The sequence below is a fragment of the Nicotiana tomentosiformis genome, chromosome 4, assembly GCF_000390325.3.
Source record: "Nicotiana tomentosiformis chromosome 4, ASM39032v3, whole genome shotgun sequence".
Taxonomy (NCBI): domain Eukaryota; kingdom Viridiplantae; phylum Streptophyta; class Magnoliopsida; order Solanales; family Solanaceae; genus Nicotiana; species Nicotiana tomentosiformis.
The window spans coordinates 80,020,853-80,047,208 of record NC_090815.1 but is presented as its reverse complement, the minus strand read 5'-3'; the positions used below and the strand labels follow the sequence as shown (position 1 = coordinate 80,047,208).

Sequence of the window (26,356 nt, the reverse complement as noted above, 5' to 3'; positions counted from 1 at the left end):
TGAGGATGAGAGTAAAAGCACGAAGGGTGATGCCGTGCAATTATTTTTATGTTATCATATATTCATGGCAAGAAGGATGTTTTCGTGCAGGCGAGGACGAGAGACATACATTATATTGTGATATCGTTTTGTTGTGTATACATTCATGCTTTTATCTTGAGATATTATTGTGCACCTATGTTTTCTGTGTGACTTGTAGTCGTTGTTGCTTCATGTGTGCCTCCACTTTATTTCTTTTATTGTTATTGGCATTTCTCCCACCTAGTTGGTACTATTATATGTATGCACAGTGAGGAAGATATACATGCACGAAGGGTGTTGCCGTGCCAATTGATTTGAATCAAATATATATATATATATATATATATATATATATATATATATATATATATATATATATATATATATATATATATATATATATATATAGGGTGAGAATGAGCTAAGTGCACGAAGGTATTGCCGTGCCATTTGATGTGATATGTTGAATGTATTTCTCACGCCAGAAAATTTAAATGAGGCGTCACATGGTGACTTTTATTCGAAAGAATTATATTAGAAAGATATTTATTTGAAAGAATTATATTATAAAGATATTTACTTGAAAGAAGTATATTTGAAAGATATTTACTTGAAAGAATTATATTCGAAAGATATTTACTTGAAAGAATTATATTTGAAAGATATTTACTTGAAAGAATTACATTCGAAAGATATTTACTTGAAAGAATTATATTCGAAAGATATTTACTTGAAAGAATTATATTCGAAAATATATTTATTGAAAAGGATTATATTCCAGAGATTTTTATTGAATAACTTAGATAAAAGATGTATATTCTGAAGGACCTGATTAATTGGCTGTACCTGTGTTTATTACTCGTTTGAGCATTATTTAGGGTATTCCTGTTGTCTTACTGTTTAAATCACTAGTTGATTGATGTTGCTATTACTGCTATTTGTCTTCTATTATTTTTGCATGCTATATTGCACAGGTTATTAGACTAGTGAGTATCTTGACTGTACCTCGTCTCTACTCCATTGAGGTTAGTCTTGATACTTACTAGGTACCGACCGTGGTGTACTCATACTATACTTTTGCACATTTTTATGCAGAACCAGGTATTGAAAATATCGGATTTGAGCAGAGTTAAAGCGGGATTGTAAGGATTCAAGATAGAGCTGCTTGATCGTCGCAGTCCCTTGTAGTCTTTTCATTTCATTGTACTGTTAATTTTTAATCAAACAGTATTGTATATTCGGTCCCCGTGATCACTCCATGTATTCAGTTAGAGTTCGTAACTCAGTACTACCAGTCTTGTGAGGTTGTACATTAATATTTGTTCCGCTGTTAGTTTTGGTTATTTATTTAATTCAAAAAAAAAGGTTTCAAAATGTGATAGAAATCGGCTTACCTAGTCTTAGAGACTAGGTGCCATCACGACGCCTGTGGTGCGATTTTGGGTCGTGACAACAACACACCCATAAATAAGACTCTACTAGACACAGCTTGTAGACTTCCTAGGATAGAACTGCTCTGATACCACTTCTGTCACGACCCAAACCGATGGGCCGCGACGGGCACCCGGTACCTTACTCAACCGAGTACCCACGTAACGTATCTTTCTTATTATTTCATCATATACACGTGACATACTGGCCTAATGGGCCAACATGGTCATTTATAAACTCAAAACATAGGCCGACAAGGCCATACAATCTTACATATACATGACATATGTCTACAAGTCTCTAAGAGTACATGAACGTCATAAGTCCGGGACAGCGCCCCGACATACCAATCAATACATGCCTAATCATACTGACCAATAGCAACTCCGGAGCAAATGGAGCGCACCAACATCTTCCGCTGAGCTGATAGCCTACCTGGAGGAATCTCGACCTGTCTATCGGGACCTGCGGGCATGAACGCAGCGTCCCCAGGCAAAAGGGACGTCAGTACAAATAATGTATCACGTATGTAAGGAATGAAAATTAGTAAACAATAGACATGAGAGAAACATGGAGTAAAAGACTCGACATGTATATCTGAATAACTTAGTGAATCACTTCATATTTATAATGTCATGCATATGCGTATAAATGTCATACCATGCATATGTATATGCATTCATAATATCATCAAGCCTCTGAGGGCATTCCATCATATTATCTCGGCCACTGTGGGCAAATCATCAACGTATACCAACTGATCATGTGATGGTGCGTATATAACGCCTTAACCTTTTCCCATATCCCATATATATATATATATATATATATATATATATGGTCATGGGTCAATGTGCATGTATACATGCATGAAATGCATATGAAATATGTTAATAAAATCTCTCAATAGATCATAAGACCATTATGTCTCTGATTAATATCATAAAATTAATATTCCTTTCGGACAAACTTTATCAAATATATATTTTTCTAGGACCCATGAACAAAGTATATAATAATAATTCACATGCGGAATCAAGAATATAGACACCCCTAGTATTTTTATGAATAGAATCATTTATGAAAGTTGCGTATTTTGCTCGTTTCGTTTGTATCATTTGGATCATGCCAAAAAGAAAGAAGGGATAGCCTTAACATACCTGAACCGATTCTCTTGAGAAAGATTATACCGTACTCCTTAAAATTTTCAAAAACTCACGCTATATTATGTAGTATAACTTTGTATGAAATTTCACATTTTTGAATTTTTGAAGATCCATGAAATCTCACGTTACTGAATTTTTTTGAAAGCTCACGTTACTGAATATGAAGCTCACATCCAAAGCCTTGAAGTTCAAAATGAATTCTTTGAAGTTTCAAATGAGTTCTTTCAATGTCTTGCTTGGTAGGCCCCACTTGACTTTAATGCTTAGAAAGACCACTTATCTCAAAGTGTGACACCAATGTATAATACTTATTAGTCATACTAACCTTTAGTTATCATGATCCTAGGTGGACAAGACAATTATTACTCTTACCCACCTTTGTCACTTTCCTTAGTTCTAATTCACGTTTCTTGTTAATTAGACTTGAAGATTGTGAATTGATCATTCTTGTATGAAATTAGTTGAATTTAAGAAGTCTTACTTTAGTGGGTGTGGGCCCGCTAGGTGATGACTTAGCAAAGAACCCCTCCAATTTATTTTTTGTGTGTGAGTTAATACTCATCATCAAAGCCCCTTTGGGCAGCCACGTGGGAAGGGGGAGGGGGTTTAGACTTATCCAAATATTGTAATTAATTAGCTAATCTCCAACCAAAAATTATTAATTAACTAGGTAATGCCATATTACCCAATAATTAACCAATTACCCACATAACTAAGAATTATCTCCACTTACTTACAATACTACTTACTTTTAACATATCTTATACACTTTACTATCATGGCCATGTGGTACCTTGTATGGTACTAGTCTATAAATATCGGGTATTTTAGCTCAGCCGTATTTTATCCCAAAATATCGAACTTCGACGAAATTCATTTTCTTCGATTTGCTTATCCTCTCACCTTCACGAATTTACTCATTACTTGTTTGAAATAGCATAAAATGCTTATAATCTTAACATAATCTCATTCCCGAACTTACGTCGATTAACTTACGATGAAACTTTAACGTACGAAAAATGCGGGATGTAATATCTCATTTCCGAGCTTTCATCAATTTACTTATGGCGTACTTTCGCGTACGAAAACATGGGGTGTAACAAGAAGTTTGGCCAAATAGGCTCTAATACTACTAGGTCCCTTTTGCTTCAGCTAATAATATTCTTATTCGGTTGTTCATGTAGCAACTCTTTCGGGAGGGTGCTATTTACAAAACAAAGTTAATTTACTACTTACAACGTTTAGAAGATATTAATCTAAAAAGACATTCATATAATTTAGTCGCGAAAATAGGCCCATGCGATAAAGGTTCAAAGTGCAATATTTTTATTTTTGAAAATACACTTCGTAAAATGTTTTAAATGAAATATAATGTCAAAGTAGGGGGAAGTGCACAGATACCCAATATTGGTAGCACTGTTTAACCTATACCCAGTTTTTTAATTTCTTTTAATTTATACCCAGTCCTGGAAAAAATACACTGTGTAACTAGGTAAAAAAATAAATTATGTATATCTATATTATGTATTGACTCTCCTTAATTTTATGGTATGTTTACTTTTATATATTTTGACACCCCTTAACGAAAATTCTGGTTCCGCCACATCTTATACCTGGTTTGTAATAAGTATTTAATAACGGGACAAAAATACCCCTATCATTACCGTCGGATAATCCTCTTCCTGGAGAGTTTCAAATACCATCGGATTCCTCCATTACTGGAACACATGTCCCATACCCTTTCCGTCTCGATAAAGTTTCAAACTTTACAAAAAGACCAACTTTTGCTCTATTCTCTCTTTGCACCAAAAAGACCAACTTTTTTATTGCCCACAAATTGAACCCACTGCTCCAGCTAGTTCTGTTTGTTAATCTGCCACAAATCCACACTATCTTCATCTATCATCATTCGTATTAAAATATTTCACTTTTTAACTCATCTTTTGTACTTATCCTTTTTTTCTTTGTTGAAACTTGAACTAAGCCCACCTCAGTTCTTAAATGGGAAAACTAAAGTCATTTAAATTTCTATATCTACTTCATCGAGCTAACTCTCCCTCACATCCAATAGAAGAATGCCAAAATCTTGAAAGAAACCCCAATACGCAGCCATGGGCTCTCCAGCTATGGACAAAAGTGAAGTTCAACTTCAGCCACAGAGGTCTGAAGATAGCACTATTATTTTATGAACTTCAGTCGCGAAGGTCTGAAGTTAACTCTGCTATGGGTGAACTTCAGTCACGGAGGTGTTAAGGCAAACTTCAGTGCCACATGTCTCAAATTTACACTACGACGGCGAACTTCAGTCCCGATGTTCAGTCTCTGAGGTCTGAAGTTTAAAATGGGGCGAGCAAACTTCAGACATCGAAATTTCAGCCCCATATGTCTGAAGTTAATACTGCAACGGACGAACTTCAGACTCGATGATCTGAAGTTTGCTTTCAGTCCCGATGTTCAGTCTCTGAGGTCTGAAGTTTAAAATGCGACGAGCAAACTTCAGACATCGAAATTTCAGCCCCCTATGTATGAAGTTAACACTGCAATTGAAGAACTTCATACACGATGATCTGAAGTTTGCTTTCAGTCCCGATGTTCAGTTCCTAAGGTTTGAAGTTTAAAATGCGACGAACTAACTTTAGACATCGAAACTTCAACCCCTATGTCTGAAGTTAACACTGCAACAGACGAACTTCTGACTCGATGAACTGAAGTTTGCTTTCAGTCCTTGAGGTCTGAAGTTTAAAATGCGACGAACAAACTTTAGACATCGAAACTTCAACCCCCTATGTCTGAAGTTAACACTGTAACAGACGAACTTCTGACTCGATGATCTGAAGTTTGCTTTCAGTCTCGATGTTCAGTCCCTGAGGTCTGAAGTTTAAAATGCGACGAGCAAACTTTAGACATCGAAACTTCAACCCCCTATGTATGAAGTTAACACTGCAACAGACGAACTTCAGACTCAATGATCTGAAGTTTGCTTTCAGTACCGATGTTCAGTCCCTGAGGTCTGAAGTTTAAAATACGACGAGCAAACTTCTGCCCCCTATGTATGAAGTTAACACTGCAACTGGCGAACTTCATACTCGATGATCTGAAGTTTGCTTTGTTCTATTCAACTTCAAACCCATGGCAGTTTTTCTTCATCACCAAGATGAACTTTGTTTAGGTGCATTTAAAGCTTAAAGTATGTCGAGGATCACCAGTTCATAGAGTTTTTGTTCGTGAAGCAAAGTTGGGGAGTGCTACAAATTTAATTGTTGGGACTTAACCATCATGCCATTAGGTCATTAGTGTGAATTTTAAAGTACTATGCTAGTAAAGTGTCGAAGAGCATCTCAGTTATTGTTGTTGACAATAGATTGTCTATCAAAGGGAAGCAAATGCTTCAGCTGGAGATGAATCTAGTGATTGCCTCAATGAGATTTAAGAGAAGAAAGACACTGACAAAAAGACCCTTGTACATTAGAGAACAATTATATGGTTTCAGTTCGGATGAATATGTATGTTTTCCAATGAAAAGATCGGCTGGGAAACAAGATCGGGATACGATGACGAAAGGAAAAAATGAATTTTCCATATGGGCGTGTCTGTATGTAAACTGTAAAGGACAAAGTCTTTATAAATTCATTTTAACAATGAATCGGGTATTTGTGCAAAAAACTTCAAATACAGAGTATAGTTTAAATTGCAACGTCCAATTAGGGTGCACATGCAAATTTTACGTCAAAGTATCGAGATAATATGTTACACACCCTCTTGAATAATCAACACGTTAAAGCAACGTCCTATATCGTCAAATTTACGTTTAGGAAATGCGAAGTAAAATCTATCCTAATTATAATGATGGTCAATTGAGAATACAAATATTAGTCAAAACTTTGGGGTGTTACACTTCAAACAAACAAATATCTTTTCTTCTTTTCAATTTTAAAGTCGTTTATACATTGTCAAAGTTAATATTGACATTGCACGCTAATCTCTACAATCCTTTCAATTCGTTTGTTTATGGCCAATTACATAGGTGGCCCTTAAACTTGGCAGCAAATTTCACTTAGGCACTTTAACTAAAGTATTATGCCTATTGAACACTTGAAGTAAGCATTGCTTTATTAGCCACACAATGCTGATGTGGCAAGTCACGTGTTTTCACCTGAAAATATGTAGAGAATAAGGAAGAAAGCATCGAGATTTTGATCAATGAAAGAAAGAAAGGGAAAGAGAAGAAAGGGAAAGAGCTGAGTTTCAGACAAGTATATTAGGGTTTTCAGATTTATCTAAGTAGTGTATAATTTGGTCTCTTAAAATGATGAGACACATGGAAGCATCTTGGCCTTCAACTGGTTTTAATCTTGGCTGTCGATATGGCACACTATGCTCCAAGAATGAGATGCCTGGAAAGTTCTATACACATGCCCACATATGTGAAATACATAGTAGATGAATAAAATTAGTTATTTGGTTATAGGAGTGGGGAACAAAAACATGACAAGTGTATAGGGAATATTGTTTTAGTTTTTATTTTACATTATTTATTTCAGCACATATACTTGTATATATATAGAGCTTCAGATGGAATACAATATACAGAGAAAAAATCCTTCATCTTTCTTGTTAAATCTTACATGATATCAGAGCTTTTATAGCTTGATCCTTCACAATCTTCATCTCAAAGTCTCTTAAATCTAAATGCTAACCATGGCGATAACAAAAGATACTCCAGTCATCTCTATTCCAGTGGTTTCCAGTCCCGGTTCTTCATCTACTACAGTCAATCAGGACTGTAATCATCCCTACTTTGTTCACTCCTTTGATGCACCTGGTATGTCTCTCGTGAACACACCATTCGATGGGAGAGGTTTTTCAGGTTGGAGGAGGTCAATCCTAATTGCACTATCTGCCAAGAATAAGCTTGGTTTCGTCAATGGAAGTTGTGGGAAACTAAGTCTGGATTCCAATTATCTTCTTCAATGGAGCAGGTGCAATGACATGGTTACCTCATGGTTATTGAACTCACTGTCTAAAGAAATAGGAGACAATGTCATCTACTCCAAGTATGCAATGGAACTTTGGAACAGTCTTGAATACATATTTGGCCAATCCAATGGGGCCAAACTATATCACCTGCAAAAGAATATATCTAAGTCAGTTCAAGGAAATAGCAGTGTAGCAGGCTCTTTCACGACTCTGAAGAGACTATGGGATGAGTTGGATTCTCTGAGCACAGGATGCATCTGTGAATGTGTGTGTAATGGAAAAAAGAAGGTCACTAAGTTTTTGGAAGATCAGAGAGTTATTCAATTTCTTATGAGACTTAATGATGTGTATGGCCAAGCAAGAGGCAATATTCTCATGATGAATCCTCTACCCAGCTTAGACCATGCCTACTCTTTTGTTACTTCAGGATGAGAGTCAAAGAGAGGTATACATGAGCCCTCAATATCCTTCTGATGGAGCATCCTTTATGGTAGGAACTCAGACAAAGTTTCAACAGAGGAACAACAATCAGACTCAGAAACCCTGGTTTGCCACTCAAAAGTTTGGGAACAACCCACAAAAGTTCAATTCAAAGGCAAGAAGTCTAAATACAACCATAATGACACATACTCTCACTACATGAGGATAGGACATGTGAGAATAGACTGTTACAGATTAATAGGGTTCCCAGAAGATTTTCAGTTCACCAAATAACCAAACAATTATCAGGGAGCAGTGAAAGGAAATGCAGTGGTAACATGACAAGAGGAGGGAGTAGCAGCTGTTAACAATGAGGGAAACATGAACAATCAATGACAAATGTTCAGCAAGGAGCAAGTTTCTGAGCTAGTTAACTTAATCAAGCAGGTTCAGATTGGGAACTCAAGACATGCAAATTCAGAAATCAATGCCAATGCAGTGGCTGGTACAATCCTTAAGTATACTGGAACTTGTCTTTCAACTTTTAATACTAAGACTTAAATCATTGACTCAGGAGCCTCTGAGCACATGTGTTTTGATTCAAGTTCATTTATAGATTTGACTCCTCTACCTGTTTCTTTACATATTAGTCTACCTAACTCTTTCCAATTATATGTTACACATATAGGTAGTGTTTCCATTCAGTCAGATATGATCCTTAAAAGAGTTCTTCATGTGCCTTCTTTTAGATATAACTTATTGTTTGTTCATAAGTTATGTAGTCAATTCAAATGCTCTTTAAATCTAACTTCAGATGGTTGTCTAATGCAAGTCCCTTTAATGAGGAGGGGACAAGTTTTTGGTGAAGTAAGAGATGGTTTATATCTACTTAGGCCCACTAGTGTAGCTTCTGGCATTCTACCCTGTCAAGATGTAGTTTCAATTCCAAAAGGAAGAAATTCCAATCACTGTTCTAGTTCTATTTCTTTTCAAACACCATTAGTGGCTAATGTTACTTGTAATGTAAGCCAATGGCATGTCAGATTGGGTCATCTGCCTTTTTCAGTAATGAAGAATCTTAGTTTCATTAATTTTCCTTCAAATTTTGATTATGTGTGTAACATTTGTCCTCAAGCCAAATAAACTAGACTTCCTTTTCCTTTAAGTCATATTAAAACCCAAGGAATTTTTGATTTAATTCACATTGATACTTCGGGACCATTCAGGACTGAGACATACAATGGTTTTAAGTATTTTCTAACTATTGTAGATGACTACAGTAGAGCTACATGGACTTTTCTATTAAGTTGCAAAAGTAATGCTTTTCCAGTTCTAAAATCCTTCTTGAGTATGGTAGAGAGGCAATTTAACATGAAGGTAAAAAGGGTAAGGTCTGATAATGCATGGGAATTAGGTAAAGGATCACAGGAAGCTGTTTTCCTTGAATCACAAGGCATATTGCACGAAACATCTTGTGTGGCAATACCCCAGCAGAATGGGGTGGTTGAGAGAAAGCATAGGCACCCTTTAGAGGTTTCAAGGGGTCTATTTTTTTTAGTCTAAGATCCCTATTCAATGATAAGGAGAATGTGTGCTAACAACCACCCATCTCATCAACAGAATACCTTCTAGAGTTCTGAAAGGGAAAACACCCTATGAGGTTCTATTTGGAGAGACCATCTAACTATGATACATTTAGATATTTTGGGTGTCTATGTTATGCATCTACTTTGGCTCATAATAGGAGTAAGTTTGAGCCAAGAGCTAAGAGCTGTGTATTCTTGGGCTATGCATAAGGTCAAAAAGGTTATAAAGTTCTGGAAATTGAAACAAGAAAGGTATTTATTTCCAGGGATGTCAAGTTCCATGAAGATCATTTTCCATTCACTTTGTCAACCATAACACCTCAGCCTTTGTTTTTCCATTCTACCACATCTTCTAACAGTCCACCATCTGTTCAACCACCTATTAGCATTATCTCTACACCTGAAGCAGATTCATCTGACTCCCCTTTCTTTTCTACACCTATCAGGACACCTGAGATAGCAGATCAAACCACTAACCATCCTGAACCCTCTTCCCACTTACGAAGCTTTGGCCTAGCCAACTCACCACATTTTTCACCTAGTACATCATCAACCAATCAACCTAGCACTCCCAATCCTCCTATTTCATCTCCTCTTCACACTTTTCCCATTCCACCATCTCCAATCAGAAAATCTGAAAGGATTACTCAAAAACCAACATACCTAAATGATTATGTGTGCAACAACATATTCCTTACTGACCTCAACTCCTCATGTTTCACTCAGTCATCTAAACCTATTACTTTCTCCTTTGGAGCACTCACACTGAATAATCAGAATGTTCTGAAGAGTGTGTCCACCATTTCAGAATTAACAAGCTATTATGAAGCTTGTAAGGAGGCAGGTTGGAGCAAGGCAATGGAGGCAGAAATTACAGCTCTAGAGCTAAATCATACTTGGGATGTGGTGACCTTACCACCAGGCAAGAAGTCCTTACCATACAAATAGGTTTACAAAGTTAAACATAAGTCAGATGGTACTATAGAAAGGCTGAAGGCCAGGTTAGTGGTGAGGGGGGACATACAAAGAGAGAGAATTGACTATTCAGAGACTTTTTCTCCTGTGGTAAAAATGACCACAATTAGATGTTTCTTAACATTAGCTGTCAAGAAAGGTTGGCATGTCTCACAACTTGATGTAAACAATATCTTTTTGCATGGAGACTTGCAAGAAGAAGTCTACATGAAATTTCCTGCTAGTTTATCACCTCCTGATTCTACTAAAGTGTGTCTTTTGAGAAAATCATTGTATGGTTTAAAGCAAGCCTCTAGGCAGTGGTATGCCAGGCTTGCTGGGGCATTGAGCTACAAGGGTTATTCAAGTTCCCTCAATGACTATTCATTGTTCTACAAACAATCTGGGGATTTAATTTCTATCATAGCAGTCTATGTCGATGATATTTTGTTTACAGGCAGTGACATTGAAGGAAACAATCAAATTACAGCTTTTCTCAATACAGAATTCAAGGTCAAATATTTAGGAGACATTCATTATTTCCTGGGCATGGAAATTCTTCGAGAAAAACAGGGGTTCATTATTAGTCAGAGAAAGTTTACCTTGGATCTTTCGAAGGAATTTGATTACTCTGGCTCGGCAGTGTCTTCACCACTCGATCCTTATTCCAAGCTCTGTGCTGATGATGGGCCTCTTCTTTCAGATCCCAGTCTTTACAGGTATTTGGCGGGCAAACTTAATTACCTCACAAATACTCGCCCTGACTTGTCATTTGCTGTGCTTTGCCTCAGTCAATTTACGAAAAGGCCCTGCCTTTCTCATTTCACTGTTGGCTTGCGTGTTCTACACTATTTGTCTGCAGATCCTTCACGGGGAATCTTTCTATCTTCAGACCCTTCTTTTGATTTGATTGCTTTTTGTGATGCTGACTGGGCGGCTTGCAAAGACTCTAGGAGGTCCGTCAGTGGGGTTTTCATCATGCTTGGTGGAGCTCCGATCTCCTGGAAATCGAAAAAATAGGCATCAATATCACTTTCATCTGCAGAGGCAGAATATAGGTCTATGAGGCGAGTTACTACAGAAATTACCTGGTTGGTACGCCTTCTTGCAGATGTGTCTTCTCCACCTTCTCTTCCTATTCCAATTCACTCCGACTTCCAAGCAGCAATACACATTGCCCGTAATCGTGTCTTTCACGAGCGAACAAAGCACGTTGAGCTCGATTGTCACTTTGTCCGCCAACAGTATCTCTCCGGTCTAATAACCCTTTCTTTTGTCCCATCGCAAAAGCAGCTCGCCGACCTTTTTACCAAACCTCTATCGGGAGCTTCACATAATCTAATCTTGCACAAGTTGGGGGTCCATTCTCTCCCCTCCAACTTGAGGGGGATGTAGAGAAGAAGGAAGAAAGCATCGAGATTTTGATCAATGAAAGAAAGAAAGGGAAAGAGAAGAAAGGGAAAGAGCTGAGTTTCAGACAAGTATATTAGGGTTTTCGGATTTATCTAGGTAGTGTATAATTTGGTCTCTTAAAATGATGAGACACATGGAAGCATCTTGGCCCTCAGCTGGTTTTAATCTTGGCCATCGATATGGCACACTATGCTCCAAGAATAAGATGCCTAGAAAGTTCTATACACGTGTCCACACATGTGAAATACATAGTAGAGGAATAAAATTATTTATTTGGTTATAGGAGTGGGGAATAAAAATACGACAAGTGTACAAGGAATATTGTTTTAGTTTTTATTTTACATTATTTATTTCAGCACATATACTTGTATATATACAAAGCTTCAGATGGAATACAATATAGAGAGAAAATTCCTTCATCTTTCTTGTTAAATCTTACAAAATAGGCGCGTATACATCCTTTTTCTTTCTCACTCTTGCCTCTCTTTTTTTCTCCAAACTTTTCTCTTAGTTTTTAACTCAAAAAATTACTGCAAAATCCATTTTTGAATTTGAACCATTGCTAGCAGAGATATTTTATTTGAACAAATATAGATTTGTCAAAATCCAGTGGGAAGCTCATTCGCCATAGGATATAAAAATGTCATAAACAAGATTCTTCCTACAAAATATTCAATACCTACGTACCGTTTTCACCGAATTATTTCGCAAATAAAAATTTTCAAACTTTTCTTCTTCATAAAGCCTTCGAATACTAAAGAAGCAAGCATAAACAATTCATTTTCTTTTTCATTTTTACAGTCTCTTATTATAGCGTCTAAAAGCAAAAAATGCTCGTAAACAAACGAAGAAGACAATTTCACTTTCCATTTTCTTTTACTTGAATTAAAAGTAACATCGCCTAATTGTTAGTGGTGTTGGGTGATTAAATAAGATGATCAAGAAAACGGGTACCAAATTTTTTGGTGTGGAGTAAACTTAAGAAGAAAGGGAGAGGAAGAAGAGATAAGGTATTTAGACATAAAATTTAGAAGGAAAAAGAGAAACGAAACGGAAGAGGAAAGAAAAAGATGAAGGATAAACGAACAACACTAAAGAGAAAAAGTACAAGAAAAATGAAGAACAAAGAAGGCGGTGATCACCAAAAATGAAATAGAAAGAAGAAGATGAAAAGTGTGTTTGGGGGGGGGGGGAGCGGGGGTAGAATTATCCCAGAAGCTATGTGGTGGGGGAGGGGGGGCTTAAAGGCACGTGTCAATACAGCATAGGTGCCTCTTCCATGTCATAAGCAGTTGATAACACGCGCTTTTGAATTTTAAAAGACTATGAAAATTGTGTCTAATAGAAACATTTTTTGCTGTGGCGAATAGGTCCATAGAGCTTAGTTGCGGTGTGTAAGTGAAATTTATGTATTTGACCTTTATTTATATTTTGCGCAATTCAAACTTAAAGATTGCAACGTTAAAAACAAAGAGAAAAAAAGGAACTGCAAACTGCATTTTGCCTTACAATTGGTCGTCTTTTAGTTATTTTTGGATGGACAAAAGGCAATTGATATCCTAATCAGTACTGAGAAGATCGAGGTTGGTCCCTAAATTACTAAGTATTACACTTATAGACCTTAACTATATATGAATAAACACGTTTAACATTCAATTAATTGAAATATCACTTTTAATCATCTACTTGTGAGACTTTACAAATTTGCTAATTATGTATCATTACATAACTAAGTCTCCATGTATTATGTTAAGCGTGTACTTATTTTGTATTTGAAAGTGATATAGTTCTAAAAATAGTCTAAATATAACTAAATTTCTATATAAAGGATAAAGTATGTATATTTTGATCAATTTTATATCATAAGGGCCAAATTTAAAATTTACCACTGACTGATACTGTATTTTGTCTTAATTGTCATCTTTACTCGTATTAGCATGGACCAAAGAGCAATTGATATCCTAGTCAGTCCAAAGAAGCTATTAGATGTTTTGGTCCCTAAACTACGAAGTGTTAAGCTTATAGACCTCAACTATAACTTTTAACATTTTTAATCCCTAAAGTTTCCATTAATACCTTAAGACGAGATGAGATACCTAGAACTCCATTTAAGCTTTCGTCTACAAAAACAATTACTCCACTTACTAGCAAACATGGAGATTCAAAAAGCTACCTTTATCATCAATTCTCGCCATTTTCACCCAATTCCAAACTCTACCCACCACCCAATTCTTGTTTCCCCACAACATAAACCTTTACAGCACAGAAGATTGCTAAAAGTACGCTCCCATTTCTGTTGTTGTTCTTCTTCTCATAGTCATCATCCAGTTGTAAAAGACCCAATTTTGGAAGCAGGGAATGAATCTTTTGTGAAAAACAGAGATACCCATTACAAGTATATTACAAGAAAAAAGAGGGTATTTTTCTTGGATGTTAATCCTCTTTGTTACAAAGGAAGTACCCCTTCTTTGCTTTCTTTTGCTCATTGGATTTCCCTTTTCTTCTCTCAAGTTAGCCTCACTGATCCTGTCATTGCTGTAAGAGCTCTCTATATCTATGTATTTATCTACTTATGTGTTTCAATTTATTTGAACCTATTTGCTTTTATGTCTATTACTTTTGTTAAAATTTGAAAATAACTTAACTTACATTTATCAATTTAATTTTAAATGACAAGTCTTGATAGTCACATAAATATAATGCCATGCTTAATATCACGGGTTTCAAAATTCTTATAATCACACAAATGACATGTTATTAAGACTACAAGTTTCAAAAAAAAATTCATTTAATTTTTAAACTACATGCCCAGGTTGACATAAATTGAAACTGAGTATCTATACACAGTCACAGATAAGTACATGTGTGTGTGAGATGTTTGCTATAAGTACAACATGGAGGGATAGGCCAAAGATTGCACTAACTCTTTAACTCCAAGTATGAGTTAGGTGGATAAAACTTTTAATTATTCATGTCAATGAATAGCTAATAATTTGAAATGAAAAAAAGAAAAAACTGTCTTGGAATTCAAGAATTTCAAAAATAAAACAAGGATAGGGAAATCCTATCAATTGGGTTAGGAACATAGAAAGAGAAGAGTTGACATAAAGAAATAAAAGTGGAATACATGCATGTTGATTCATCTTATGGTACAAAAAAATGTATCTTGGAAGGTGTAGATGGTATGTAAAAGCATCATGAACTACACATTGTTTGACATGGGTGACTGTGTAACAGGTTGTTGACGGGGAAAGAGGTAATGAGTACAGAAGACAATTGTTACCTTCCTATAAAGCAAAAAGAAGGAAATATGGGCATCAGTTTCCAGGTGCAGGAAAATCTCCAAGGAGTACGGTTGAAACGTCACATCGACTCATCTTGGATGTTCTTCACAACTGCAATGTTCCTGTGAGTGAACATTTTCTTGATCAATACGCGTAGTTTTTGGTTTATTGATGCACCCTTGGAATATGGTTTCTTTAGAAGTCTGAAGCTGACAGTTATCTTTTACTAACAATTTGAGAAAAAAATTTATTTTGTGCATAGACAAAGTAATTTACTGATATTAACTAATATAATGTTTATTTCTAACTGGAGATACTAAGAAGCATGATGTCACGTCCTTAGTCTTCAACTAAGCGCACGTGCGGCACTTGACAATTTGCTCACGATTTTGCACAACTTGCTCACGTTCTTGCTATGCCAAGTCAGCCTTACTACACTAAAGATCGCTAAGGGAATGTTAGAACACAGGAGAATTGCCAAAGAAAGCTTTTGTATTAGAGAGAACTTGATTGTTTTGCTTGGTGAATTACAAATGAATGGCCCCCCTTTATATACTAGTCTCCTAGTGGCTAGTGTGTAAATATTAATTGTTACACAAGTTCTTAATATTTACAAGATAAGGGCTTTCTCTAGAATTCTGTACAAGCCTAAAAGATTCTAAGGACTTTCCTAGCAAATCCATAGGCATCTAGGGTCTTCCAAAGGAAATGTCCATACTTCTCCAGAATCTTCTAACAATTACTAGCTTTCCTCCTATGTAAGCTTCCACATGGTATTAATATATGCCAAATGGTGCCTATGTGGCATGGTGATGTGGCGGGTCATCACAATGAACTATGATCTAGATTTTATTTTCTCTGTCAGTGAAATTCTGTTTCCCGAGATGTGAGTTGCTTATGATGAAATGTAGCAAGCTACAACTCTGGAGATTCATGTCTAGTAAAAGTTAAATGGAGAAAGAAAGAATCTTGGACCACTTAAATAAACCGGTAAATGCTAATGGAATAATCAATACGAGCAAGTTTGCCCTCAAGAGAACACTTTCTGCGGCCAACTAATGTCATTTCAGCTGTAAGTTTGGATGGGAACACATATAGAAGCAGGCTCATTCCTAAAAACAAAGAAAAATAACAAATGAGAAGGCAAGTCTACAGATCCACTACTCTCCTTATGATATTTTTAAATCCTAGTTTTTTCCTGGTACCTTGTGTGTCGCCTGCCTCAGGTTTGACAATGATTGCTGTAATTATAATTGTGAACTTGTAGTTATATTTTTGGGCTGCAGAGTCTTGTTCAGAAGCTTTTTTTGGTGCTCTGCGGTCTTGTTTGGAAGCTTTCTTCTCTGGGTTGCTCATATATTTTTCCCTTTCTGTACCAGTTTTTAGCAAATTGAGTATGTACTCAACTTCAATTTGCCAAATGGTAGTCCATCCATTTCCTGTAGATAGGTATATTTTTATTTGTTTCGTCTATAATTTCAACTTGGAGCCCTTCGGGATTTAGTTATCTTGCATTATTACTTGTTGCATTTGACATGTCAGTTCTAACTGTCATGTTTTGTTTCTATGAATTCTTCCACATTGCAATTTGTAATGCACTTGGCAAAAAGGCATTGCAATCAGTGTACTGTACTTTTCTTTTGCCATGGTTTTGCATAATGAGAAGGCAGATAAGAGTTGATTACTTGCTTTTGACTAGGTGTAGTATGCAGGTAGTTAAGATTGAATCACATGAAGCAGACGATGTTATAGCCACACTTGTTGAACAAGTTCTACAAAGGGGACACCGAGTCGTCGTTGCCTCTCCTGACAAAGACTTCAAACAGCTGATATCTGATGATGTTCAAATTGTCATGCCAGTACCAGAGTTTAATAGATGGTCTTTTTACACCCTAAAACACTATGTGGCACAGTACAATTGTGATCCAAGGTCTGATTTGAGCCTCAGTAAGTATGTCACACTCCTTTTAGGCATTGTTTCATACTTTCATATTAATCTTAGGTGACTTGTTTTTTTTAAAGGGGCTAGGGAAAAGGGAAATGGGGGAGGGGATTACAAGGTGGGGAATCGAATCCTCACAAACAAGGTGAAAGTTCAGGTAGCCAACCAACTGAACTACTAATGTTTGAGTTACTAGACTTGTATACGAGTTACTAGTTCATGTACTTGTTGAAGCTAATAGTATCTTATTTACTTGCAAATTAAAAGTCATTGTTCTACTTTCTTGTTGGGCAGGATTTTGGTGAGATTTAGAGAACCTCTAGTTTAAGAGAACCCCTATTTTATCTTAGAAGGCAAATTATTGAGTAGTGAAATGGAATGGTCCTGAATAGAGCGGACCAGATGTAGAGGATTCATATATTCGATCCTGCTAGTTTGTGATTGAGGTTTAGCTAATTGGGATATAAAAGTTAAGAGAAGTGAAAGTTAGGGAGTGGGTCTTTCCAGGTAGAGGGGTAATATGGAAGGTCAGTGTGGAAATTTTATCTTGGGTAATGTGAGAATTAATAACTCGGAAAATTATATCATTGATGTACATTAACTATAATATAAGTACCCCTATTTATAACAATACAATACCTACACTATTTCTATTCCATGTAAGACTATGCTTATTTACATAACAACTAACTAACACTCCTTCTCAAGCCGGTGCATACAAATCATATGTACCGCGCTTGTTACATATATAACTAATACGAGGACCAGTGAGGGACTTGGTGAAAATATATGCAAGCTGATCATTCAACTTCACAAACTTTGTAGCAATATCTCCCGAGAGTATCGTTTCTCTGACGAAGTGACAGTCAATCTCAATGTGTTTAGTTCTCTCATGGAACACCAGATTTGATGCAATATGAAAGGTATCTTGATTATCGCACACAAGTTCCTTCTGACTGATTTCACCAAATTTTAACTCCTTGAGCAGTTGTTTGATCCAAACTACCTCACATGTTGTCATAGCCATTGCTCGATATTCTGCTTCTGCACTAGACTGAGCAACTACATTCTGTTTCTTACTCTTCCAAGACACTAAATTGCCTCCTACTAAAACCCAATATCCAGACGTAGAACGTCTATCAGAAGGTGATCCTGCCCAATCAGCATGTGAGTAGCATGTGAGTATCCAACGATCTGCTCATGGCCTCGATCCTAAAACAATAACCCTTTGCCTGGAGCCGATTTTATATACCGAAGAATGCGAATAACTACATCCTAATGATTATCACAGGGAGAATCCATAAACTGATTTACAACACTCACAGGAAAGGAAATGTCAGGTCTAGTCACCGTGAGATAATTTAATTTACCAACCAACCGCCTATATCGTGCAGGATCGCTAAGCGGCTCCCCCTGTCCTAGCAAAAGTTTAGAATTTGGATCCATCGGAGTGTCAATAGGTCTACAGCCTGTCATTCCTGTCTCCTCAAGAATGTCTAAGGCATACTTCCGTTGTGAGATCACAATATCTGAGCTAGACTAAACGACCTTAATACCCAGAAAATACTTTAATCTGCCCAGATCCTTAGTCTGAAAGTGTTGAAAGAGATATTGCTTCAATGTAGTAATACTATCCTGATCATTGTCTGTAATAACAATATCGTCAACATAGACCACCAGATAAATACAGAGACTTGATGGAGAATGTTGATAAAACACAGAGTGATCAGCTTCACTATGAGTCATGCCAATCTCCTGGATAACTGTGCTGAACTTATTAAACCATGCTCGAGGAGACTGCTTTAACCATAAAGTGACCGGCGCAAGCGACATACAAGGCCACGAGATCCCCCGAGCAATAAAACCAGGTGGTTGATTCATATAAACTTCATCCTCAAGGTCACCGTGAAGAAAGATGGGCCAATGGCGAATAGCAGCCATGGATAAAAGAAGGCGGACTAATGCTATTTTAGCTACGAGAGAAAATATCACTGTAATCGAGCCCAAATATCTGAGTATATCCTTTGGCAACAAGATGGACCTTAAGTGGATCAACCTGGCCATCCGGACCAACTTTGACTGCATAAACCTAACGACAACCAACAGTAGATTTACCTGAAGGAAGAGGAACAAGCTCCCAAGTACAACTCGTATGTAAAGCAGACATCTCGTCAATCATAGCCCGTCGCCATTCAGGATGAGACAATGCTTCACCTGTAGACTTAAGTATGGAAACAGAGGACAAAGAAGATATAAAAGCATAATGGGGTAATGACAGACGATGATAACTTAAACCGACATAATGGAGATTATGATTAAGTGTGGTCCGTATACCTTTCTGAAGTGCAATCGGTGTACTAGGAAGAGACAAGTCCGCAGTAAGAGCAGTGTCAAGTGCAAGTCGTGAATCAACTGGGCTTGATGCTGGCCACGGACGACGACGATAAGTCAAAAGTGGTGTATCTGAGGCGGGGGATCTAGGAGGAGGAACACTAGACTCCTCAATGGTTGGTATGGGTAAGACTTTTGTGGATGAAGGTGGAGGATGAGCTATAGTAAACTCCTCAAAGGTCGGAATATGTAAGACCACAAATATATCATGGTGGTTAGAAGAGGTAAAAAAGGGTTTAGACTCAAAAAATGTGACGTCAGTTGACATAAGGTACCTACGAAGATCAGGTGAGTAACAACGATATCCCTTCTGAACACAAGAATAACCAAGGAAGACACAGTTGAGAGCACGATGAGCTAACTTATCTTTCCCAGGGGCTAAGTTATGAACGAAACATGTTCCCCCAAAAACACGAGGGGCAAAAGAGTAAAAGGGTGACTGGGGAAACAATACTAAATACGGAATCTGATTCTGGATGGGAGATGAAGGCATTCGATTAATCAAATAACAAGCTGTGAGAACTGCATCGCCCCAAAAGCGCAACGGAACACGAGATTCAATGAGAAGTGTGCGAGTAGTCTCAATAAGGTGCCTATTCTTTCTCTCTGCAACCCCATTTTGCCGAGGGGTATAAGGACAAGATGTTTGATGAATAATTCCTTGAGAAGTCATAAATTGCTGAAACTAAGAGGATAAATATTCTAAGGCATTGTCACTGCGAAAAGTGCGAATAAAAACACCAAATTGGTTTTTGATTTCAGTACAAAAATTCTGGAATATGAAAAACAACTCAGAACGATCTTTCATTAAGAAAAGCCAAGTACATCTTGAATAATCATCAATGAAACTAACAAAATCCCAAGGTTGAACTGACTCTACTAGGGCCCCATATATCAAAATTAACTAAAGAGAAAACAGACTCTTGATGACTCTCAACACTACGCGGAAAGAAGGCTCGGGTATGTTTCCCAAGCTGACATGACTCACAATCTAATGTAGACAAACTAGGCACCATCTTCTGAAGCTTGGATAAACTCGGATGTCCTAAACATTTGTGAATTAGGTCCGGAAGATCTGTAACTAGGCATGCTGTGGAGGGATTGAGTGAGTTAAGGTAGTAAAGGCCTTTTGATTCACACCCTGTGCCAATCGTCTGTCCTATAGTGCGGTCCTGCATAATAAAAGAATCATCAATAAAATATATACCACAATGGAGGGCACGAGTCAAACGACTAACAGATGCAAGACTAAAAGGACAGCCAGAGACATAAAGAACGGAATCTAGAGTGACAAAAGATAGGGGATTAGCTTGTCCAACTCATTTTGCTTTAGTTTGAAACCCATTGGCTAAAGTAACAATGGGAAGAGACTGTGAATATACAATATTCGACAAAAGTGATTTATTACCAGAAATATGATCAGAAGCACCTGAATCCATGACCCATGGTCCAAGAGTACTAGATTGAGAAACACAAGCAAAAGAATTACCAGCAACAGAAGTATTAGTCTGAGCAACCGAGGCTACTTGTGGAGATGTCTGCTTACGTGCTCGATACTGTAGGAACTCATTGTATTCCCCTTCAGATAAAGAAAATCCCTGATTACCTGTAGTCTCGGTCTGGGAAACATAAGCATTTTTGGGTGGTCAACAATGTAAAGAATAGCATACTTCACGAGTGTGTCCAAGTTTATGACAATAAGAACACTTGGATCTAGATCTTCCAAAACGTCTTCCTCCTCGTCTATTCTCCATAGTTTGAGATGCTCGATTGTCCACTGTCTGGGATGCGAGAACAGAGGAGTCAAGTGTCTGTGATGAGATCACTGGGTGACTTGGTGCTGCAGCAAGGCGAAGTAATCGAGAGAATAATTCATCAACTGTAGGGGCAGTCGGACTAGCCAAAATCTAGTCACGTACTCGGTGGCGAAGCCACATAGTCCTAAGGGTGGTCAACTGACCACCCTTCGTCGAAAAATTGTACTGTGTATATAGGTAAAATATTACGTTTTAGAGGTATATAATACATATTGAACACTCTTTGTCGGAATTTTTTTCACTTCTTTTAAATTTGAAAACCCTTGGAAAATTTTCTAGTTTCGCCACTGCACGTACTGAATCAAGGTCATTAGGTAGTCCGGCGAGTGTAAGAACTAGAAACATCTTCTGTCGTTGCTTTTGTTGCTTTTCAGTACTAGCAGAAACTGACATTAACTTCTCAAATTCTTCCATGACTGCCTGTACTTGTCCCAGGTAAGTAGATATATTCAATTCCTATTTCTTCAAGCTTGTCATTCGCGATATATGTTATTAGTGTATAAAGTACGGGCCTTTTCCCAAACCAAATGACATGCCTGGAATGGACGAAACAAAGGCATCAACTTGGAATCAATAGATCGCCACATGATACTACATAACTTAGCATCGATCTTTTCCTACTATGCTTTGGCCTTTTCATCTCCCTCACTAGCCTTTTTGGTTAAGTGGTCTTGAACACCTTGACTCTTGCACCACAACTCAACAAAGGAAGCCCAAGCTAAATAGTTTGAACTTCCCATTAAGGGCTCCGAAGTAATCACGAAGCTTGAATTTTCAGAACCCGTGTTTTTAGAACCAAATATATCAAATCCCAAAGACATCGTTGGATTGGAGAGCGGTCTAGAAACAAATAATAAAAATAATCAACTATATCTTGCTGAAACGGGGAAGAAAATACTGTTTTTGCCGGAAAATCACTAATCATTATTTTTGCCGGAAATATCACTGTAGCTGCCGAAAAAAATTGAAAGTGATTGGAATAAAAAGATAATACGATGGGTAGACTCGGAATTGATGGGCGAACACACTGTCCAAAAGGACTTTTGTCAAAAACTAGCCAGAACAGTGTCCACGTGCCGACGCGTGTGACTGATGCATCACCGGCGTCAGAGCTTCAGACCGCGCGTGGCGGCGCGTGGTAGAGTTTCTGCCGGAGTGGTTTCGTGGGGTTCGGTCGCCGGAGCTTTCCAAGTATGTTGGTGGTGTTGGTTTTAGCACAACACTCACCAACAGAGAGGTGACGCAATCAAATCTGGAAAAAGTCGCCGGAAATTGATGCACAACGCTTGTCCGACCTTTCCGGAGTTTCTCACCGATGCTTTGATACCATGTGAGAATTAATAACTCGGAAAATTATACTATTGATGTACATTAACCAGCTATTTGGTATGGTGCTCTTGCTTGCTTCGTATGTCATTGAAATAAGCAAATCATGTATTGTGTTTGTAAGTTGACCATAGTATGGTTTGTGAATTGTGCTTCTTTCACTAGAAAAGGATGTTCTGTGTGACAACTAATAGTGCAACTAACTCTTTTATTTTATTTATAAGTATGGCATTTTAAGCTATGTGGTTCAGGTACTTATTCTATGTAAGAACGAGAAACCGACAGATAAAATGTGATAAAATTTTATGACTTTCCATGGTTAATTTGACATAAAATTTCAGGATTCATTAGATAATAAATTTTGCAATTATGGACTATCACATCCCAAGCCAGCTATTTCTCCTTTCATTTTGTCTGTTTCTTGTCTGGCGTGGGGAGCTATGTTTTCCAATTATTGTGCTAATCAGCTTACTTAAATCAGGATAACTTAATGGTGAGACAATCTTTTCATTCCAACGGTTATGCTAAGGTTTCTTTTGTTGATAGTGCACGTCCTTCAAATTTGTTTCTCCGTTTTAGACTCAATCTCCACCTCTCTCAGTATCCTATTATAAGATCTGTGTATACCGTTCTGTATGCTTTACTATAAGTTCCTTTGTATTGCTATTGCGGAAACATCATTTGTGGCTCTTGACATCTGACAATAGGGCAGTGGTTAGACTGTTGAGAAAATATTGAGAGTTGAAACAGAAGGTTCATTCCACGGTTTAACTCCTCGCAAACATGGTAATATATGCCAATCTTGTCGGTCCTAGTACACAAGTAGACCAGGAACATCATGGAAACTACTTTAGCATTGTGAAGAGAGGGGGCATTAAGATGCAGATATTCTCTTGGTAAAAGGAAGAGGCGGAAGGTCTTTTTTTTTCCCTCCATTTAGCTTCATGTATTTCATGCTATCCTTTTTCTCTTAGAAGGCTTTAGCATTTTCCATGTCATACAGCCAAATTGGGTTTTGGGGGGCAGGGCATGGGTGGATTTTTGGATGCTTGGGTGTGAATACTGTTATAATCATCTAATAATCAATTCGTTTTCGAGTGTCTGCTGTTATTAGTTGGCTACTAAATCTTGTGGTTTCCTGGAAAAGGGTGTATACTGGGTGATGAGGTTGATGGTGTTCCTGGAATCCAGCATGTTGTTCCTGGTTTTGGTCGAAAGACTGCTTTGAAGCTTTTGAAAAAGCACGGCACACTGGAGAATTTGCTTAATGCTGCTGCAGTAAGATCGGTGGGGAAGCAGTATGCACAAGATGCCCTTATAAAGTATGCTGATTACCTGCGCAGAAATTATGAAGTTCTTTCTCTGAAGAGGTAATATCTTCATTTTCCTTTCTTTTCACTCGGTAACAGCAAAAGTGTTATATTCAGTATCCAGGCCCTTTTACCGCTTTCTAATTCTAACTATTTTTGATAATGGAATGCACTAAAAGGGATGTCCGTATCCATATTGAGGAGCAATGGCTTGATGAGAGAGATGCACGTAATGACTCACTAGTTTTATCCAACTTCATCACTTCGCTGAAAGAGAGTCGGAATCTTAATTTGCAAAACAGCTCTCATTCCAATGGTTGAAATTGCCAGAAGAAAGCATTCTGTGAGTTTTCTTCCTTACTATCTCATTTGCTCCATTTACTTGATAATTCCTCAGCTTTGATGAAGCGACATATGAAGTATCTTCTGGATAACAAAGGCGGTAATGCCAAAGGTGTAGTTGAAAGGTTTCTTAACCTGTCCACCATTTTACAGTGCACATTTGTCTAGCCTATCTTGCCAAAAGAAGAATTTTCTTTAGCCCATTTTTCAATATAAAATCACAGATCAATCCAAAATAAATTTGCTCTGGGTTGAATTGACAATTTAAGGAACAAAAGATTGTTTCCAACTTTTTTTTTTGAAATGTTAAGTATTATTGAAGTTAAAATCAGCATGATGTAGTTACATCCAAAATTATTACAAGTGAAAACTGAAAAAGTTCATAGAATCTTTTCGATAGGCATTCTGAGAAAAAAGAAAACTGAATAAAGTTCTCAGAATGCCTGTAGAAAAGATTCTATGATCTATAGGAGTATTTCATTTCAGCATCGATTACCCATTCTAATCTACAACGAAAAGTTATCAACATAATACTATTTCGTTCCCAGCTTAGGTAGGTTTCTCTACAAATTTTGGGGGCCCCATTTTTAAAAACAATAGGTTCATAAGTATTTAAAAAAATTAGTACTTTTAATACAAAAGTAATAAAGGAAAGAGAAGTTTTTTAGAAATATAAATAAATTAATAATTTGACTTACTTAAAAATAGGTAGATGAATAGTTTTCCTAACCTTCAGTTTCCCAATTTTTACTCCATTTAAAAATTTGCTCTTTCTTCCTTAATTTGTCCAAGTCAATCCTTTTCTTTTTTCCAATTTCTTCATATTTCAGAAAACCCTACATATTTTTTGTGTTTCTCGTTGATATTCTTACTTCCTCCAAGATTTCATTACTCGCCTTCTTTCTCCAAGATTTTACTAGTTCAAGTGTTCAACAATACTTTTAAGCTTCCAATAGTTCTATACATCTATTGCTTTATAAAAAATTTTCTAAGATCAACAATATCTCAAGAAAGATTAAATAAGTTGGCTATGTTATTAATCGAGCAAGAATTATTGGAGAAAACCGATTATAACAAAAATTATTAACAAATTTATATCTCAAAAAGTTAAGACTTCAAATAAAAACATATCTTATAATTTTCTTTTAAAAATTTAGGCCTCATATTAAACTTTGGCTTTAGGCCCCGTATGTGCTTGAGCCGCCCCTGTGTTCATGATGTAGGAACGGTTGAGTGAAAAGAAGTATATTAGCCAGAAGGACCTCAATTCATTACACCAGTGAAAAGATTATTTAAGTTGCGGTGAAGAAAAATGGACACCCTGAAAAAGAAGCACAGAAAATTAAATGAAAATAATGTTAGTCAAATCCTGTTTTGATGTATGCAGTGCGTGAATTGATGTAGGCTCTAGAAGTTGAAGAATGATGATGTTGATGCTTAAGCAGAACTTCAAACTAAGGAATATAAGATTACACAAATTTTGCCAGATGAAGCGAGCTGAATTGGAATATCTAACTTGTCAGTGAGTATAGACCTAATCCTCTCTGTGGTTCATCTTTGCATGTTTTTCTGTTCAATATACACTAATTCAGTTTTCTTCATGTCTCTCAGGAAGGAACAAGCAATAATGTTGTTGTCCAAATCACTAAAGAAGAGACTTCTGAGCTCTAAATGTCCAGAAGTTTGAGATTTTCTTAGTGTATGGTCTTCTGTTTTGCTCTTGTGCAATGAGGAAAACTTCTTTCGTTGTTGTTTTCTTTTGTTTTTCTTTATATAAGTTGGATATTTTCATCCGTGCCTAATTCTAGAGAAGGCAGAAATATATAATGAGCTAATTGTTATAAAATAAAGACGGTAAAGTAAAGACAAGTTTAGAGAGAAACTGATATATTATTCAACTTCAAACTGATGTACATAATGAACCGAAAACTCCTCTATTTATAGAAGAAAGGAAGCAATTGCGAGGCTTTTCTTGA

At 36.9% G+C, this 26,356-nt stretch overlaps 1 protein-coding gene across 4 annotated transcripts; it reads left to right on the top strand.

The window, feature by feature from the left end:
* Positions 1-14,057: 14,057 nt before the first annotated feature.
* On the top strand, positions 14,058-26,356 carry LOC104120129 (uncharacterized). Of its 4 annotated transcripts, none has more exons than XR_011415482.1 (7): positions 14,060-14,505; positions 15,206-15,376; positions 16,965-17,199; positions 23,876-24,098; positions 24,218-24,381; positions 25,785-25,902; positions 25,992-26,356. XR_011415482.1 is itself a non-coding variant. In XM_009631843.4 (6 exons), exons 1-5 carry the CDS (start codon positions 14,122-14,124, stop codon positions 24,357-24,359), a joined length of 1,155 nt encoding a protein of 384 aa, XP_009630138.3. In that variant the 5' UTR covers positions 14,058-14,121; the 3' UTR covers positions 24,360-24,381; positions 25,768-25,903. The 4 variants fall into 4 exon arrangements, 1 of the variants encoding a protein (XP_009630138.3); XR_011415483.1 differs by having other exon boundaries at positions 25,785-25,898; positions 25,992-26,230; XR_011415484.1 differs by having other exon boundaries at positions 14,255-14,505; positions 16,952-17,199.